General features: G+C 55.5%; 1 protein-coding gene across 1 annotated transcript in view; it reads right to left on the bottom strand.

The window, feature by feature from the left end:
- LOC131507873 (uncharacterized protein KIAA0232) overlaps window positions 1-19,174 on the bottom strand; it is a 214,510-nt gene that overhangs the window by 99,722 nt on the left and 95,614 nt on the right. The window contains exon 10 of the mRNA XM_058723162.1: window positions 146-884. Within this exon, the coding sequence (XP_058579145.1) occupies window positions 146-884 (739 nt within the window). The remainder of the gene's footprint in view (window positions 1-145; window positions 885-19,174) is intronic.

The raw sequence follows: 19,174 nt of genomic DNA, 5'->3' as shown, positions 1-19,174 counted from the left end.
CCACAGGACCCTGGGCCACCGGGAAAAGATGCGATGGCCTGCGTGACACAGGGCCTGCTCAGCAAGGCAGGAAACCCCCGTTTTCGATGAGGACATGGCGGCTGGCCCGGTCACCTAACCCCTGCACAGACAAAGATAGCATTACCTGGTAAAGAAGTTACTAAATGGTCCCAGTATTTTCGATTTACTCCCATCCTCCGTTCCATCGACACAGTCCTGCCGGCGCAGCTCCCGGGTTTCCTTGGCAGAGCTCAAGGTGACGTCAGTGAACTGAGGGTCATCATCATTCTCCAGGGTCACGATGGCACTGGAGCTGCTCGTGACCACAAGGTCCAAGATGTCCTCATTGCTGACGGAAAGCGTGGCTGACAGCTCCGTGCCGAGGCTGGACACGCTGCAAACGGAGACATCGTCGCTGCGGTTCAGGGCCTTGGAGGCGGGGCTGTAGAGCTCGGCCGCGTCATAGCCCGTCCGGGGGAACGTGGACGATTTCCGCACACCCCGCTCCCACTCGGCACTGCCGGGAGCCGGTGGCGTGTAGGACGGCAGCGGGCACGCGCTCTGGCAGGCTCGCTCAGGGACGGTCCCCGACTCAGATGGCTTCCTCTTCACGTGGGCCACACTGCAGGGGACAGGTTCCGGGTTACCGATCTCTAGGGTGGGAATGCCCGAGTCCACGGACTTAAGGCTGTGCTGATCTTCTAAAGGCCCAAGCTTCAGCTTGGGCCCGTACTCTGGCAACGAGAGGGATCTGGGTGCCTTGAGATTCAAGTGTTGTAGATTCTGAATATGATTTCCTGGCCGACCGTCCAGAATGCCCATCAAGGCTATGCCATTTGTAGAGGTGGAGAGGTTTCCATCAGTCATCTTGGTCCAAGGAGAAACTAGGAAAAAAAAAAAAAAAATACAAAAATGGAAAGTAAGATCGTGGCTATAAAAGCCTAAGACACCACTCTGCTAGTGCACAGCTCAAATGTTCTGATGCCCTTTTTACAGAGGAATCCTTGAAAAAGTCCCACGTACTCGAGTTTTCATTTGGGACCAGAAGCTAGAGTTTTAGCATATATTACCACGATATAAAATGATAGGGCAATAACCTAAAGGCTACATACGTCTAAGGTAAAAATACTTAAACAATCCCCTTCCTCATCATCACCAACACCACACCGGTCACATGTCTGACCCCCAGGACAACACTGGGGGCATGAGGACCAGGCCAGGCAGGGAGAGAGGGTTGTTTTTCACGTTTTGTTTTGTTTAACGATAAACAGAATACCTCCATCAAAAATACGTGAATTCACGGGGCACCTGGGTGGCTCAGTCGGTTGAGCATCTGACTCTCGGTTTCGGCTCAGGTCACGATCTCCTGGTTTGTGAGCCTGCCCTGTGTCGAGCTCTGCGCTGGGAGGACAGAGTATGCTTGGGCTTCTCTCTCTCTCCCCGCCCCTCCCTGCTCTCTCCCTCTCTCTCATTCAAAAAAAAAAAAAAAGTACATGAATTTGTAACCCATATGTAAGTCAAGTTCTACTTATTCTGAGACAGCATAAAAATCAAGATGTTGCCATCAAGACAGGAACCAAGATAAAGCAGGTATGCTGTGTACGGTAAGATGACCCCAAGCACACCCAAGTCGGCCGCGGCCCCCATGATGCTGCAGTCGCCTTACTTGCGTCTGCAAGGCAGGGTATATCACCCCCATGACCCTGGAGGAAACCAAGGCTCCAAGGGTAATAAACGGGTTCGAGATCATAGTGTTACTTGGTGGCAGAGCTTGGACTGATCCCCAAAACGGGCCAAACCTAGTGGATGAAAAGCCTAGTGTGGGGTTGTCAAAACCCAGGTAGGAGGCTGCTTTGGGGAAGACACATAATCAATACAGGAAAAACAGACCATGGACCCACAATAGAGATTTGAGTGACAAGAGTCAAAGCTGTTGGTGACACACACCCCTGCCTACAGCACTCTGGCCTAAGGCTGGGGTGGGAATGACGGGGTGGCAGGTGCACAGGCCTGGACAGCACAGCCCCTGGGAGACTGAGAACCCAGGTGGAGGTGATGCGACCTTCTACTGACCTTCAGAATGTCACAACTAACTGGGGCACCTGGGTGGCTCAGTCGGGTACGCATCTGACTTCGGTTCAGGTCATGATCTCACGGTGTGTTGAGTTGGAGCCCCTCATTGGGCTCAGTGCTGTCAACGTAGAGCTCGCTTCGGACCCTCTGTCTCCCTCTCTCTGCCCTTCTCCCACTCATGCTCTCTCTCCCTCTCTCTCAAAAATAAATTTTAAAAATAAAATAAATAAAATGTCAAAACTAAAGAACCTTGATGGGGTTACTGAAATCTGATCCATGGCATAAGACAACATAAAGAATGGTACTTTCTTGGGTTCCAATGGGACTCTTCCTGGGCTCTAACCCCAGCTGCGCTGGACTGCCTGGGCAGAATTAAGAAAAGTAGCAGGAGAAAAGCATTCCAAAGGCACTCTCTTGGCAACGGCCGTCATCAAAGAGGCAGCGGTGGAAGGTTCTGAGGCATGGCGGCAACAACGGTAACCACCCCCTTTTGGGGGTCACTGGGCCTTCCTAAACCCCTTCAGGAAGCCTGGCCCCTTCACCACGTCAACACAGCAAAAGCAAATTCACTAGAAGCGAACCAGAGGGCGGGGGTGATCTCCCTCCCTCCCAGAAATCGAAGGAACCAGCCAGACCGTGCAGCACTGGAGCCAAAATAGAAACGTGAAGGAATGAATCAAAATGCAGAATTCAAAAATAGACTGAACTATGTATAAAAACTTGAAATATGACCGAGTGAGTAAGGATTATTTAATCATGATGTTGTACTGATCAATTATCAATTTTTCTTAGAAGGCAGAACCACACCGCACTGCACCAAAACAAAAATACCAAATTAGACTCTAATGCAAATATAAAACTACGAACGTGTCACCTGAAGCGCTTCTCTAACCTGCAGCGCAAAAACTCGGTTTATTCTCCGAAAGAATCTGGCATCACCTCGGCACACGTGAACACAGTTTTGGTGTCTCACGGTGCCCGCCGCCCTCGGTTTCCTGGGCTGGAGCCTCCACTCTGCGTCCCCAGCCCCGAGCTCCTCCAGGCAAAGCCACAGCAAACTCTGAGACCCTGAGACCCTGCTCTAGGAAAGTGCCCGAACTCAACCCCTCTCTGTAGCAACAGGATTCACAACAGCGAGACACAGAGAGATTCACAGGTACCCGGACTGGAGAATTGTACGCTTTTCTTTTTTTAATCAAAAGGAAAATACGGTAAGAAACATTTTTAGCACGTAGTTAAGAGCTAACGTCTGGCAATGTCAAAAGTTCCTAGAATTATCAAAACACCATCAATACTCTGACAGGTCAGACTGGCAAAAAGCCAGCAACACAAGAGGAAATCTTCACCGTGAGCGGAGCCGAAAGCCTGGTGACCTGGCCAGCTGGAATGAAATTCTGGCCCTGCCGCTTTTTTTTTTTTAATTTTTTTTTCAACGTTTTTTCTTTATTTTTGGGACAGAGAGAGACAGAGCATGAACGGGGGAGGGGCAGAGAGAGAGGGAGACACAGAATCGGAAACAGGCTCCAGGCTCTGAGCCATCAGCCCAGAGCCTGACGCGGGGCTCGAACTCACGGACCGCGAGATCGTGACCTGGCTGAAGTCGGACGCTTAACCGACTGTGCCACCCAGGCGCCCCTGGCCCTGCCACTTACCACGGGGAGAAGCTGAACCTTCCTGGTGCCCGGCAGTTAAATGGGGCAACAGCACGAAACTCACGGCCGCTCTGAGGATAAATGAAATGAAGCATGTCGTTTATGGGCACGTGGGCACGCCCCACGTCTGACCACAGCAGGTGCCCAGTAAATGCGAATTTCCTCTCCTTCAGCCACATAAAGAGCTGAGTACCTGCAAAAACTGTGTTCAGACTGAGCTCATGACACTAAAACAGGAACACAAAACAAGCGTGTTCAGTGAAGACTAACTAGGACCCCTGCTCCGAATCGCCCAGGTGAAAGCATGCGGAAGGTGAACGAAGCAGGTCTGGCAGAGCCCTGGGGGCCAGGACAGCGGGACGAGGGCCTCTTCTGAGGAGAAAACGAATGACCTTTGAAGGCTCCACTGCTTCCAAGTCCAACTTAAGTTCCTTAAGCCTCACAAACAAGGTGGCAGCCTTCAGGGAAATAAACAGAAGAGCAAGAACTTCCATTTGCAACACGCTCTTAAACCAAACCCCGCAAGGGCCAAGGCCACCTGTCCTCAAGCCCTTCCGCCTGGGGCCACCAGTACAATGAAGCCAGAAGCCGCGGCCCAGAGCACCTGCCTTCCGAGGCTGCGCAAACAAAGCGCCCGCTTCTCAGAGAGGCTGCAGGGTGGACTCTGGAAGCCTGCCAGGAGGCCAGCTGCAGATGCCGGCCTCCAAGTCACACGTTCTCTAAAGACAGGATCAGCCTGAATTCCCCGAGCCCATCCTTGCCAGCCTCCGCAGCCTCGCGCCTCTCAAAACCCAGCCGCGCGGCCCCACTGCCCGGATGCTCTCCCCAGCTTGGCCACGGGCGCCCCTGGGGATCTGGTACGTATGCCGCAAGGAGACCCAGCCCACCTGCGAGACCACCTCCTCTGAGAAGCCTTCCCCTACTCCCCCCGGGAAGCTGCGGAGCCCCCTTCCTCTTGGGCTCTTTTGGGCCACACCCCTCACACAACTGTATTTACAGCTGTTCGCATGTCTCTCTGCTGTTTCTAGGCTTCAGGCAGGTACAGCGCTAAGCTAACAGGTTCCAGATGCCACTACCTGGCAGGGACTGAGGATTCAAAAATCCATTTGCAGAGTTAATCATTATTAACAACGATGTCCTAAGAGGGCAGGTTTCAGGGACAGTCCATCCAGGAAACCTCTGCTGAGAGCTGGGCTACGCTTCAAGAACATGGTGAGCAGCGGAGGTCACAAGACGAGGAACAAAATCCCCGCCGTCAAGTCCAGGCATCATGTGCGGACAAGAGACACAGCAAGCGAGTGACGAGGAGTGACAACGGGCTACCGCGCCACCCGGTGAGCACCAGCGGACACATGATGGTTCGGAAAGTAAGAGACTTCCTCCCTCTGCACTTGCTTCCCAGAGCCTCAGACAAAACCCCTCGCCCGCAGCAGCGGCCGTGGCAGCAGGCTCCCTCCCCACTTCTTCCGGGTCCAGGCGGCCAGCCACAGGCACGCGATACACGGTTAATGATGACCAGCCATCATCACCTCCCAGACCTGGAAAAACACACAAAATGTCAAGTGCAGACATGAGGAAGGCTTTTATCCCAGGCAACAAGACCACCTGCATTTTATTTACCAGTCACAAAACTGAGTTCCGTAGCGAGCAAAGAGGGAAGGGGCCCGAGACATTCGAATGCCCTTCTCCCCACGGGGGTAGGTCTGCAACACAAGTCAGGAAGCAGACGGCAGTGACTCTGAATGAGGTTCTGGAACACAATTCCATCTTGAACAGAAGTTTAATTTTCTTCTCTTTACTGCATATATATATTTTTTAAAGTAGGCTCCATGCCCAAAGTGGGGATTGAACTCACGACCCTGAGATCCAACGTTGCTCTCTCTACTGACTAAGCCAGCCAAGCTCCCCTAATTTTCTTCTCTTTAAAAAGCGGTGGTGGGGCACCCGGGTGGCTCAGTCAGTTGAGCCTCTGACTTCGGCTCAGGTCATGATCTCACAGTTCGTGGGTTCAAGCCTCCCTGTCAGGCTCTGTGCTGACAGCTCGGAGCCTGGAGCCTCCTTTGGATTCTGTGTCTCCCTCTCTCTCTGCTCCCCTGCCACTCACTCTCTGTCTCTCTGTCTCTGTCTCTGTCTCTCTTTCTCTCTCTCAAAACTAAACAAGTGTTTAAAAAAACAAATTAAACAAAAAAAAAAAAAGCAGAGGCACAAAGTCTTGACCAAGTCTTCGTCAATAAGCAGTTTACAAGGCCAAACCCAAATGACTCAGTTACGTCCCCGGCAGAAACACCTCCACTCGTCAGTGGCCTGGGGCAGAAATAATGCTGCCCAGCCACTCGGAGGCGCCCTCCTGTCCACAGGCCTTTGCTCGCCGCCGCCCTCCCTGTCCCAGCTCCTCCCTGGATGCTGCTTTCTGACACCCCGTCAGCACCCAGGACACTTCTGCTCTCCCTGACCCTCCAAGGAGGGCACACCTGCCCTTGCTGCCAGACGTCCCATCAGCCCTGCTCCACCACTGACTTCCATATCCTTAAATCTTTTTTTTTTCCATAGAGCACGAGTGGGGGATGGGGCAGAGGGAGAATCCCAAGCAGCCTCCTCACTCAGTTGGGCGGGGGCTGGAGTGGGGGGCGACTCAATCCCCCGACCTGAGCTAAAGTCAAGAGTCAGATGCCCAACCGACCGAGCCGCCAAGGGGCCCCTCCATACCCTTAATCTTGAGGGGAGACAGGTTCTGGCTCCTTTCCGTCAACCATGGCCTGGGAATACACCTGTCACAGGGTCAAAGTTTCAAGAGGGCAGGACCAGGTCTACAGCACCCAACACCCCCAGAGCATCACTAAAACTTCAACTTAATGAGTACCAGCTTCTGTTCTAAGCTCCTAACATCACCATTCTGTTTTCATAGCCCTCATAGCCCTACGTGCTACGTATTACCCCCCCCCCCCCCGCCTTGTACAGAGGAGGAAACTGAAGCCCGTGGCTCACCCAAGAGCTCCACTTTCATGTGGCAGCAGCTGGGGCCTGAACCCAAATCTGTGACTCCCAGGCCCCTCGGTCTGCTTTGCTACTTACACAGCTCTAACACAGACGTCAGGAACCTCCCCAAATCCTCATCCCTCCCGTGAAAGAGCAGACTGCCTTCCGCCGTTTCCCAGATGGGAACGAAGCCAGGCTTGAGCCGCGGCTGGGTAGGCGAGGCCCTACCTGAGTCTTCTCTTTCCAACACCCACGTCATTCTGTACAAGTCCCCTCCGGGTCCTTCATGCTTCCTGGGGAGAAGTCTGGTGAGACCGCCAGCCTCCTGGTAGGACTGGTGCGCGCGCGCGCGCGCACACACACACACACACACACACACACACACACACACACACACACCTGCCAAGCTTTCACCTTGACTCTGGAGGACAGGACCAGTCAGGAGAAACAGGCTAGTTAAGCCTCTGAAGTGAGGTCCCCCTTTTTTTTTTTAAGTAATCTCTACACCCAACGTGGGGTTCAAACTCTCGACACTGAGATTAAGAGTCACGCTCCTCCGACTGAGCCAGCCAGGCACCCCTGAAAGGAGGTTCTGACACCAAGGAGAACCCCCTGATCTAGGTGGTATCTCCCATGTAAATGAGCCTGCTTTGTACAGGGCTCCACAAACACCAACCACTGTGAGTCCCTTTCTCTCTTTAATGTCATGGCTTACACAGAAAGGACCCTGGAAAGAAAGGCACAGAATGTTCTGGAACTCAGGTTCCTTGGCATTAACAATTAACATGAGCCGCCTCTGCCCACCAAGCGTGCTTTAGATGTTAGGCGCAGTGTTCAGAGTTCACACCCGCAATCTTTGTAACCTCCTCAGCAACCCCGAGAGTTCAAGGTACCCTCACTGCCAGCTCACACACACACGAGGAGACAAGGCACAAGGGGTGCGTGTCACGAAGTAGCTGTGCGAGGGCCGACCTGGATACGACTCTAAGCCTTCCTCTTCCTGCTGCCGCGCAAGCAGCCTACGATGGTGGGTTAATTTGCACGATGCAGAATGGGAGAGTCAACTACAAAAGTAAGTTGGTTTTTACGTGGGTTATTCTTCAGGATAAAAATAACCCTAAGACAGACTTTCCTGAGAGTTCAATATACTCCTCTGGAAGGTGAATGGCCACTGGCAGGTGCCTGGAACTTCACACCCTTGTTTAAGTAAGTTTTGGCCCATCAGCAAACCAGGTAGAAACTGGGGGTAAACTGTTGAGGGTCCCCAAAGGCTCCTTCACAACCCTAAGGAAAAGACATTTAACTTTCACTGCCCAAAAGTAGTTATATTTAAAAGGCATAGGTGGGACATTGTAAATTAAGGACTTTCACTGCACGGGCAGGACGTGCTGGAACGTTTAAAGATTCAGACCCTAAACTTTGTGACAATCGATACGCTACAGGTTGAACAATTTTTACACTTCTCTGTAGGTTAGACTGCAAGAAAAAGGGTTTTTTTGAAAAAAATGAGGGGCGCCTGGGTGGCTCAGTCGGTTAAGCGTCCGACTTCAACCAGGTCACGATCTCACGGTCCGTGAGTTCAAGCCCCGCGTCGGGCTCTGTGCTGACAGCTCAGAGCCTGGAGCCTGTTTCAGATTTTGTGTCTCCCTCTCTCTCTCTGACCCTCCCCCGTTCATGCTCTGTCTCCCTCTGTCTCAAAAATAAATAAACGTTGGGGCGCCTGGGTGGCTCAGTCGGTTAAGCGGCCAACTTCGGCTCAGGTCACGATCTCGCGGTTCATGAGTTCGAGCCCCGCATCAAGCTCTGTGCTGACAGCTCAGAGCCTGGAGCCTGTTTCGGATTCTGTGTCTCCCTCTCTCTCTCTGACCCGCCCCCGTTCATGCTCTGTCTCTGTCTCAAAAATAAATAAACGTTGGGGCGCCTGCGTGGCTCAGTCGGTTAAGCGGCCGACTTCGACTCAGGTCGTGATCTCGCAGTCCGTGAGTTCAAGCCCCGCGTCAGGCTCTGTGCTGACAGCTCAGAGCCTGGAGCCTGTTTCAGATTCTGTGTCTCCCTCTCTCTGACCCTCCCCAGTTCATGCTGTCTCTCCCTGTCTCAAAAATAAATAAACGTTAAAAAAAAATGAAATACACAAGAGGGCAAAATAATGCAGGTTCTGGAGGCAGACCGCGCAGGTTCAAATCCTGGCTCCCCCACTTACAAGTTGTGTGACCTTGGAATAGTTTAACTTCCCTGCACCCCAATTTCCAGTAGTACAATGGGAGCGATAATAGACCGTATCTCCTTAGGCAATGGGCCAGATTGGGCAAGCAATCTACACAAAGCGTTTAGAATCAAGCCTGGCATGGGCTGAACCTCAGATGTTGGATGGTGTTACTTCTTCCTGGGTACTAGACGGGGCCAGTCGGCTTAGGCCTGCTATTTAAGTAACTTATTTGCATAAAGCCCAGACTCGGCCACTTTGTGTCTCCAAGCCTCACTGTATAGTTCCTTCCTGTCACTAATATCTCACACCTGCTCTGTGGCACTAAGCTCTGGGCCTCCACTTCCCATTTGTAAAATGAGGCGATTAGCCCAGCTTATCTTCTGGCTTGGCAATCGAGAATTCTTAACAATTCAGGCCCTAGAAACTTCATAACCGCCCTGAAACATTAACAGATAACACACTCTCATTTTCCTAAAATCTTCTTTTCGTGTTACATGTAAATACCTATTTTGATGGCACATCTTCTCCAAGGTCTCAAAGCTCTGTGACCACCCACAATATGCTGGGCAGGTGTCCCCTGTGTTGAGGCTGGGGACACGATGATCAGCAGCTTTGACCGACAGGGGAGACATATTCTGAGACAAGCTGCCCTGATAAGCAGGTCCTCAGCGTCAGCGAGAACTTCAACAGAACACAAGCGAGGGGACGCGCAGGCACGAAAGACAGGCCTTCACACACTGGACAGAGGGGAGGAGGGCAGTGGGGTGGAGGGGTGGAGGGGCGGAGGGGTGGAGAGGAATGGCAGGGTCAACAGAAGCCAGGTGGGGCAGCACTGAGGCTAAATGTGAAAGGGTGGGCCGAAGGCAGATTTTGAAAACTCAGTTTCACAAGCACGAAGCAAAGTGCTCAGCAGGAACCTGCTGGGACTGTGGAGGACACCAAGGCCCAGTGACCCGGCCACGTACTTCACTTCTTTAATGTTTCCCAAAGGATGTATTCACTCAATAACCCTGAGCCCCAAGTACATGCCAGGTGCTCATTAGGGTTGGGGATCAGCTGGAGCCCACAATCCAAAGGGATCAAATATATACAACTGGGGGCGCCTGGGGGGCTCAGTCGGTTAAGCGGCCGACTTCGGCCCAGGTCATGATCTCGCGGTCGGTGAGTTCGAGCCCCACGTCGGGCTCTGTGCTGACAGCTCGGAGCCTGGAGCCTGCTTCCGATTCTGTCTCCCTCTCTCTCTGCCCCTCCCCCCTCATGCTCTGTCTCTCTCTGTCTCTCTGTCAAAAATAAATAAGCATTTATATATATACACACAAACACACACACACACACACACACAACTAAGCCTGGGGGGGAGGGGCGGGCAGGTGGTTAAGAAGTCGGGAAGAAGTCATATGCAAACCTGAGACATGGGTTGGTACTGGCCAGATAAACTGGGCAAGGGGCAGCGTTCCAGAACTCCTCTAAGGGCCAGCCCTTTGCAAGGAGTAGCCAAGCACTTAAGTGTGCTGATGCAACCCTTCTATAAAGGAAGCCAAGACAACGAGGTGCCAACATCCTGCTGGTAGGGTCCCAACACGCCAGCCTCAACTAGCCTCAGTAAATAAAGTGAAGTCGATGCGCAGGAGCCTCCTGCACAGAGAACTTTCCAAAGCAAAGCTTTCAATTCCGTCCTGGAGAAAATGGTGCTGTGCAATTTTAAGACGAAAAGCGGGGGCGGGGGATGGTTCTGGCCAGGTAAGGCTCTGGCCACTAAAATGCGCACCGCCCAGCCTGGGGTCTGGGGCCTGGGGTCTGCGGGGGGCCAGTCCTCCCGCTTCCTGCGGAAGCTAACTCCTCAAGGCCTCACCCCTGCTTCTTCACCGCAGCTCCCCGCCCAGAGAGGGCCGCCTGCGGAGCGCCCCGAACGCCAGCTCCACACCAGCTCCGGCCCCTTCGGCCGGGAAGGGGCCCGGGGCTCGGGGCTCGGGGTCTCCCGCACACAGGGAGTCTGTGGCCCAGGAAAGGGGGTCTCTGAGGCCGAAGGAGTTCCTGGACAAGGACGGGGGTCTGAGGATGAGGGGGTTCCGAGGTCTAGCGACAGCAGGTCCGAAAAAGAAGAAGGTCGGGAGCTCCGTCCCAGGAGCTGGGGGGTGGGGGGGACCCCCAGACGCCAGTGGCCCCCAGGTGGAGGGGCCCCGGGTTTCGGTGGTTCCCGAAGTGGAGGGGGCACAGGGGTCGGGGACCCCGAAGTGGAGGGGGACCCGGGGTTAGGAGGCCCCGAGGTGGAGAGGGTCCCGAAGTGGAGGGGTCCCCCGGGGGTCGATGGCCCCCGATGGTGCACAGGGTCCTGGGGGTCGGGGGTCAGGGACCCGCAAGGTGGAGGGGTCCCTGCAGGGCTGCATGCGCGCGCCAAGCCAGCTCCCCTCTGGCCCGGGGAGCCCCGCGCGTCTGAAGGACAAAACTTTTCGTCAAGTTCCGGAAAAGGAGCGTGTCGCGCGCGCGTCTCTCGGAGAGGCTGACGAGCCGGGAGCCGCCGGGCCCCGCAAGGTCGCCCGGGCCCCACGCTCTCCCCCGGTGCGGGGAGCGGCGGCGGCCAGGCGGCAAGGGGGCCGCCGGTGCAGGACCCGAACCCGCGCGCCCGGGCCCGGCCCGCCTCCCGCTCCCGCCGACGCAGCAGCAGGTGGCAGCAGCCCCGCGCGTCCCGTCCCCCACCCTCCCGCGCGGCGCGGCCCCCGCCGGAGGCCCTCAGTACCGGAGTTAGCGCGGCTCCGACGCCATCTCCGGGGCCCGCGGGCCCGCAGCCCAGGACCCCCGGGACCCGCGACTTGTGCGGCGAGGACGCTGGGCGCGCGGCAGGCTGTGGGCCGGGCAGGCAGGTGCGCGCGAGCTGCCCGGGGCCAACAGCGGCGCGCGCCCTCGCCCCGCCCCCTGATCCGCCCCGCCCCCTGATCCGCCCCGCCCCGCGAGCCCTCGCCCCGCCCCCTGCCGGCCGCCGCCGCTCTTCCGCCCGGCTGCCGCCCCCCCGCCGCGCCGGCGCCGCTCCTCGAGCTCGACGCTCGCCCAGCTGCCACTCCTCGGCTGCTCGCCCGCCCCCTGCGGGCCCCGGAGCGGCGTCGCCGACCCTTTTCTCTCCCGAGGGCCCAGCGGAGCCTCGAGGGGAGGCCCGAGAGGATCTTGGTGTCCGCACAGCGCCGGTGGACACCCGCCAGGGGCCTCCGTACCTGGTCTGCTCCACCCGCGGCCATCTTGGAAGTGGGAAGCGGCCGGGAGGGGGAAGGGGCGCGAGCGGGCAGGGACCAGGCCTGAGGAGCCGAGCGGCGGAGCGCATCGATGGGCTCCGCTGCCCTGGGGCAGGTGTGCGAGGCGGGCGGATCCAGGCCAGGCCCCCGTCATCCTGGCCTGGCCTTAGTCTCTCGGTCTGTTAAAGGGGCTCTTCTGGTAGTTCTCCTTTGTCGTGCTGTGACACGGTACTTAGCGCCGTTGTTCCCAGACTTGGCTGCACCTTAGTATCGCCTGAGGATTTTGAAAATTCCGACGCCCGTGCCGCGCCCCACGCCGATTAAATCAGTCTCCAGAGGCAAGATAGTTTGGGAACCGCTGGCCTGGCGTGTATGTGCGTTATTTGGCATCAGCATTGCAGAAACTCCAGAGACAGGGTCTGTGATCATACAGAGTGGGAGAGGAGGTCGAAGGCCGCAGGTCCCAGGAGGGACGGGCAGGGAGAGAGGTCAGAAGCCAGATGCTGGGCCCAGACAGCCTTCCAGGACCATGCAAAGCCCTGCATGAGAAGGCTCTCCTTAGCTGGTTAACTGATCCTAGCTCGTCCCCCTTCCAGAATCTAGGCTCCTGGGGCCAAAGCGGGCTTATCCTGTGTACTGCTAGATTCCCTGGGTCTGGCACATAGTTGGGGCACTTAAATATTTGTTGAATTGTTATATTCTGGGGACATGGAGAGCAGAAGACAGACTTAAGTGGCTGGTACCCAGGAGCCCTGAGGGCTGTCACTGGCAGAATTACCAGAGCGGAAACCTCAGGCGATCAGCTAAATCTAAAGGAGGATTTGAACTGGCAGAGGGTCAGGGACAGGAAGGGTAATCTCTCTTTCACGGAAAGCATCTGGAAGCCTGCATTGGAGGATTACTTAGCCCGGAGCTGTGGTCATTAGTGTTGGCCAAGGAACCCCTAGCTTGTTTCTCCTGCCTGCGTGCTAGGTCTAAAAACTCAGCAACTGTTAGTTACAATGGCAGGAGGGGCCTCTTACAGTGCTTGGTGCATAATAGAAGTTTTACAAATGCCTACATTTCTGGGTGGTATTAAGGAAAAATAATGCCAGGTCTCCTTCAAACCCCAACATGCCTTCCCCAGCTTATTAAAGAAACAACAAAAAAAAAAAACCCTCTAACAGGAAAGTACAGACTTGCTTCTGACCTGACTTAATTAGCAATTTAATAAACAGGATTAATGTCTGCTTTTACAGTGTTCCTTGCAACTCGCCAAATCCCTTCCAGTCCTCATTCTGAGTCTTAGGGTTTTAAAACCCCACAATGACTAGGAACCATTGTTCTGAATCCAGAACCAAAAAAATTTATGACCCACAGACTTGCCTTTGGCGCCCTCTGTCTGCCTTTTCCTCACCCTTTCCCCCATCCTGCTGCCCACCCCCAGCTCCCTGCCCAAGCCCAGAGTCCCTCCCTGCCCCCCCACCCCCAGTCATTGACACCCTCAGGGAGTCTAACAAAATTAAAAGTACAAAGAACTAGATAAGCTGTGTGGGCGTCCGCACTCCTCCCGGAACCCTAGCATCTCCCAGCCCCCATCTGTGATACGGACACAATTATGTAGGGTGTCCCACCTCTGCCGCCTCACTGCTGACTGCCTTGGCGAAGCCATCCAGGCTCCCCCGTGCAGACTGGACCCCGGAATTTCCCAGAATGATGCTCACTACAGTGGTTCCCGTGAGGGCCGCAAAGCCATTGCAGAGGAGCGAGCGGTGGCCGTCAGCTCCCTCCGCTCAGTTCCAGGCCTGGGACTGGCCGACCCCTCCCTGGCTGTGCCCAGAAGCCTTCCCGCCCACCCCAGCTTTCCCCACCTACAAGGCTCACGGCACCTTCACCGCGCAAGTTGTGTGAGGGTTAGAGACAAAGGAAATGGCCGTGACGGCTAAATGTAAAAAATTGTCTGGCTTTGTCAGTTTCTGGCATGTTTGAGGAGCTCTTGGCACCTCCCCAGTAATATAATGCGCAGAAAGTGTGTTGGTCAAAGGTGGGGGGAGGGGTGCTGGGAGTCCTCAGAGACCCCCTCCCCCCCCATGGAAGGTCATCTTCAAGCCTTGACCTCTGAGCCTCCCTGGCAGGGAGGCTTCCTAAGCAGGAGCAGGTGTCTGATACCCATGGAAACCACCCCTATACCAGCCCCATGCTGGGCTCCGGCCACACCAGAGCCACTGACCTCCCACAGTTCCTGCCCTCACGAGCCCCAGTCTCAAGGGGCGGATAGACAGGTCACCTCCCAATTCAGCCCCATCTCCTTGTAGGGAACATGGTTAACCGACCAGATGCAGACCCCAGAGGGTCATAAGCACAGCATCAGGACGCTGACAGGTCCTCAAGGCCATCCCTCAGAGGGGAAACTGAGGCCCAGAGGGCAAGTGGGGTAGGAGGTGGGCACAGGATGCGGCCAGAGGTCTCCTGCCCCGTCAAACCACCTTTGCATCCCTTCTCAGGAGAGGGGGATGTAGTCTCCCAAACACACATTTTCTCAGACTCTTCCTCAGCCCCCAAATGTGAGCCCCATAAATATTTGTTGATGGATGAATAAATGTTGCTCGTGGCTGGCCCCGTACCCGGTGCCATCCCAGCTGCTCTGTGCCCTCCTGGCTGTTCACCCCATTAGCACAGTTGAGCCCCACACCCTACCAAGCTGGCTCAGTGACTAGCCTTTTGCAGGTAAGGAAAGGGGCGCTGGGCAGTGAGGCTGCTCGGCCGGGAGCCCCAAGCTTGTTTTCCGCTGTGCAGAAGCTCTCGCCCGCTCGCCATCCTCCCGCCCACCCTCCGCCACCCCAGCCTCTGTTCAGAGCCACCAGGGCCAGACTGTCCCCACGAGGTGGAGGCGGATTCAACAGCTTGGTTTATTTCAAAGGAGCATCCCCCTGGCCACGCGTTTTCAGAAATTCACCAGAAAGCATGTCCTTTCTGCCTTTATTCCTTGTTGCATTAACCTCCTTCACCACGGACATGGGAGCGCTCATTTTCTTGGAAACAGTGCCTGGAATTTGGGGTTCTCTTGTTGCTTCTGGAAATCGAGCGAAATGATTAAAAAACAACAACAGAAAACGGAGACGGGGCTAGCCCCGAGAGCTGGAGGTCAGCCTTCCCACAACCTCAGGCCCAGAGAAGAAAACCAGAGACAGAGCCTGAAAAGTGCCAGGACCAGAGAAGCCACCATGAGCCTCCGTACTTTGCTGCGAGAAGCAGGCCTCAGGCCCTCACACCAGAGCCATCAACCGGTACTCTACCCACTGTTTTCTTGTTTTGGCTTTTTAAAGTTTATTTTTCGAGAGAGTGAGAAAGAGCGGGGGAGGGGCAGAGAGCAGGAAACAGAATCCCAAGCAGGCTCCACACCGCCAGCACAGAGCTGGACTTGGGGCTCGATCTCATGAACCCCGTGAGATGCTGCCCTGAGCCGAAACCGAGCCTGGGACGCTTAACCAACCGAGCTGGTGCCCCACTCACAGTTTTAACGGGTGCAGTGACCTGTTTCCTACCAGTAGTAGATTAAAATCAGTGAATGCAGGAAGGCAGAACTCCTCCTGATAGTAACACAGTCAGGAACAAGGGCAGGCACGGTTCCGACAAAGGAGAAAGCAAAAGAAAAAAATTGTAACATAGAATCTCTTTGGTCTAATAACACACCTGAAAGGAGCTACCCTGATAAAGTTGCCCCAGGGGCCTGGGCGGCTCACTCAGTTAAGCGTCTGACTTCAGCTCAGGTCATGATCTCGAGGTCTGTGGGTTCAAGCCCCGTGTCAAGTTCTGTGCTGACAGCTCAGAGCCCAGAGCCTGCTTTGGATTCTGTGTCTCCCTCTCTCTCCGCCTCACCTGCCCACGCTCCTCTCTCTCTCTCTCTCTCTCTCTCTCAAAAATAAATTTAAAGCAACATTACAGTATAATCAAAGAGTATGGAATATTCCACAGGCATTAACAGGAAGAAACACTGACGTTGAGTATCAGAACACAAATGATTATCTTCTGTCCCTACACACTTTGAAACTGTTAGATTTCCCGACAAGTACGTGCTCTGTTTATAACGAAGACGTACTAAGATGTTCACTGATGGGGAACCAGTGGATTTCAAGCAGCACAGTCAACCTTCGGATGAGGGCTGTGCGGCCCGGGCCCCTTCGTACGGAAGCCCTGAGATAAACGAGGCAAACCCCATTCCCGGGCTCGTGCTCCGAGAGGCTGGGGACTCCGTGCACCGCCAGACAACGCAACAGAGCCGCGTGCCTGTGGTCTGCGTGGTCCACGCTCTGCAACAGCGTCTCCAACCATTCTAGCAACCCTATGAGGCTGTACTGTCGCCCCATTTTACTGCGAACGCTTGACCCCAGGTGGATCTGGCCCCAAATCAAAGGTCACTCATTCCCAGAGCACCCCACATAATAGATGAAAAAAAGTGAGTTACGATGAAACCAATGGACCTTCCAACTTATGGAATGCATGGCCTTGCTGGGGCGAGGGGGAGCCCCCCGGGGGCCCCCTGTGGCCTCTGGCTTCCTGAATCTTAAGAGGTGCCCAGGACTGGAGGCCTTTAAGGCTGTGGGTATGAAGGAAACAGAAAGTGCCTGGGGGTGGAGATCCGCGTTCCAGCATACCACAGTGGAATTTTCCAAATAGCCTCGTTTTTTAAAGGCATCACTCAGTCGCCTGCCACTGCCACCATCAGAAAGCAGAGCCTGATTTAGAAGCTGTGGGGTCAGGCCCCACGTGGGAGTGCACGAGGAGGGTGCAGAGGGGGCAGCTCCGTCCCACACGTGATGATCCACCGTGGGCCACCCCTCGTGGCCACCCGTGAGGCTCCGTCACCGGGCCCGAGGTCTCTCCAGACTCAACCCAGACTACCTGGGTTGTCCTCACATCCGAGCTGTTGCCCCGGCTCTGCCCTCTACCTGGAAGCCCTGACTCCCTTCTTGCTCTAGGTCCTGGGCCCTCCAGTGAGTGACTCCCAGTGTTACCCTGGGTCCTGCCGTCCCCCAGCCACCGCATCCCCTGTTGGGCTCCCGGCCGCCCTCCCGGATACCCCGTTGCCTTGTAGGGTCTCCGCACAGTCCTCCGGTCCCTCGCAGGCAGCCGGGACCCACACCGAGGAGGGCAGACCGCAAAGCCCCACTGAGCCTTGCACCTCACGTGTGTCTGCTCCCTTCATCCCCGCACCTGCCTGGGTCACAGAGAAGAAACTGAGGCTCAGACAGGGGAACCTTCCAGCCCAAGTCCCCACAGCAGCTAGGTACATGGGCAGGATCTGAACCTCCTGCCCCAGGGGGTGAGACCCCACCCACACTACACTCACCCCTCGCTGAGTCTTGGTTTGCTCACCTGTGAAATGGGGATGGCCGTCGATCACCACATCCGTGGGCTCTTGGGAGGACTTGGGAAGACAGGGCTCCTGGGGAGACGGGGGGCCGAGTGGGATCAGGAAGGGGCAGGTGGGGGTCTGCGTGTAGGAGGGAGCACGCGCAGCACCACTCAGAGGAGGTGAGGGGGTGGGTTCCGGGGCGCATGGACTCGGGTCCACACTCTGGGGGACACAGAGGCCGGCCAGCCTGCCTCAGCTCCCCATCAGGGCTCCAAGCAGGTGGCTGAACCGAAAACGTACAAGTGCAAGAGGCCCCCACAAGCCCCTCCAGAGGCTTATGCGGGGAGACCACGGAGGGTGAGAAAAGAGGCCCAGGTTCAGAGCCAGGACCCGGGGCGCCGTCCCAGGCTAACGGCTCACTACACTGGTGTGCTGATGCGGGAGGGGAGGGGAGTTTAACACATCTGGCGGGAGCCCCGAGGTCTGAAGGGTGGGAAGGCTCTTCTGTCTGCCCCGCATCAGCCTGGCCCTGAGAAGTGAAGCCCAGCAAGGCTTTGGGCCACCCGTGTAGGGGCGCGGACACCGACCCCTCCCTGGGGCAGACAGGGCGTGAAAGCCTTGCTGTCCGTCGGCCTCTAGGAACCCAGGGGAGGGGCGCCAGTGCAGGCAGGGGTCTGCAGGCTCCAGGCTCCAAGCTGTGTCAGCCCAGAGCCCCACGCGGGGCTCGAACCCACCAACTGGGACATGCGAAGTCAGACGCTTAACCGCCTGAGCCACCCAGGTGGCCCGGCAACGGTCCCTTCTGACCCCACCTGGACTCGTCAGAATTAGGCTCCACTGCTGAGCGAAAACCTCACTTTCCCCACTTCTGACTTACTTGTTTTCATCTTCAGAACCAGCGTAATTATGGGAGGTGTCAAATCTCTACCAAGGAGAGATCACGGTGCAGTGAAGCCCCAGGCCCGCAGCTCAACCCTGACCCTCCCCGCACACGGGGGTCTATTTTCCCCGCACTTTGAAGTGCATCTCAGGTCACAGCCTGGTCTATGCACATCCCCGGGAGCAGTCTTTTTCTTGTCCTTCTTCTGTGTTTCGATTCCTGTTTCGGAGAACGGTGAAGGCTGGTGAAGAAATACGGACCGTGTCGGGCCACGCCGGTCTCCTCCGTGTCGCCCAGTGTCGGTGGATGTGCTGCTCAAGTGGGCACAAAACTGTCAGCACACCTGATAAAATTAACAAGAATTCCTCAATATATCCCAGCGTCCCAATTATCTTTAAAAATGTCTTTTTATAGCAGCCAAATCAAGTTTCAAAGGCAACAAACTGGACTTGGTACATAGACCTCCTACATCTCTTTTAATCTAAATAGTTCCCCCTTTGATGGGGCGCCTGGGGGGCTCAGCCGGTTAAGCGTCCGACTTCGGCTCAGCTCATGATTTCACCGTCTGTGAGTTTGAGCCCCGAGTCGGGCTCTGTGCTGACAGCTGGGAGCCTGGAGCCTGCTTCGGATTGTGTCTCCTTCTCTCTCTGCCCCTCCCCTGCTCATGTGTCTTTCTCTCTCAAAAAATAAATAAACATTAAAAAATTAAAAAAAAAAATAGTTCCCCCTTTGAAACAAAAGCAAAAATGAACTATTGGGACCTCATCAAGATAAAAAGCTTCTGCAGAGAGAAAGAAACAAGCAACAACACTAAAAGGCAGCTGATGG

Source organism: Neofelis nebulosa, chromosome 3, assembly GCF_028018385.1.
Source record: "Neofelis nebulosa isolate mNeoNeb1 chromosome 3, mNeoNeb1.pri, whole genome shotgun sequence".
Taxonomy (NCBI): Eukaryota; Metazoa; Chordata; class Mammalia; order Carnivora; family Felidae; genus Neofelis; species Neofelis nebulosa.
This window is presented reverse-complemented; position numbering and strand designations above follow the sequence as displayed.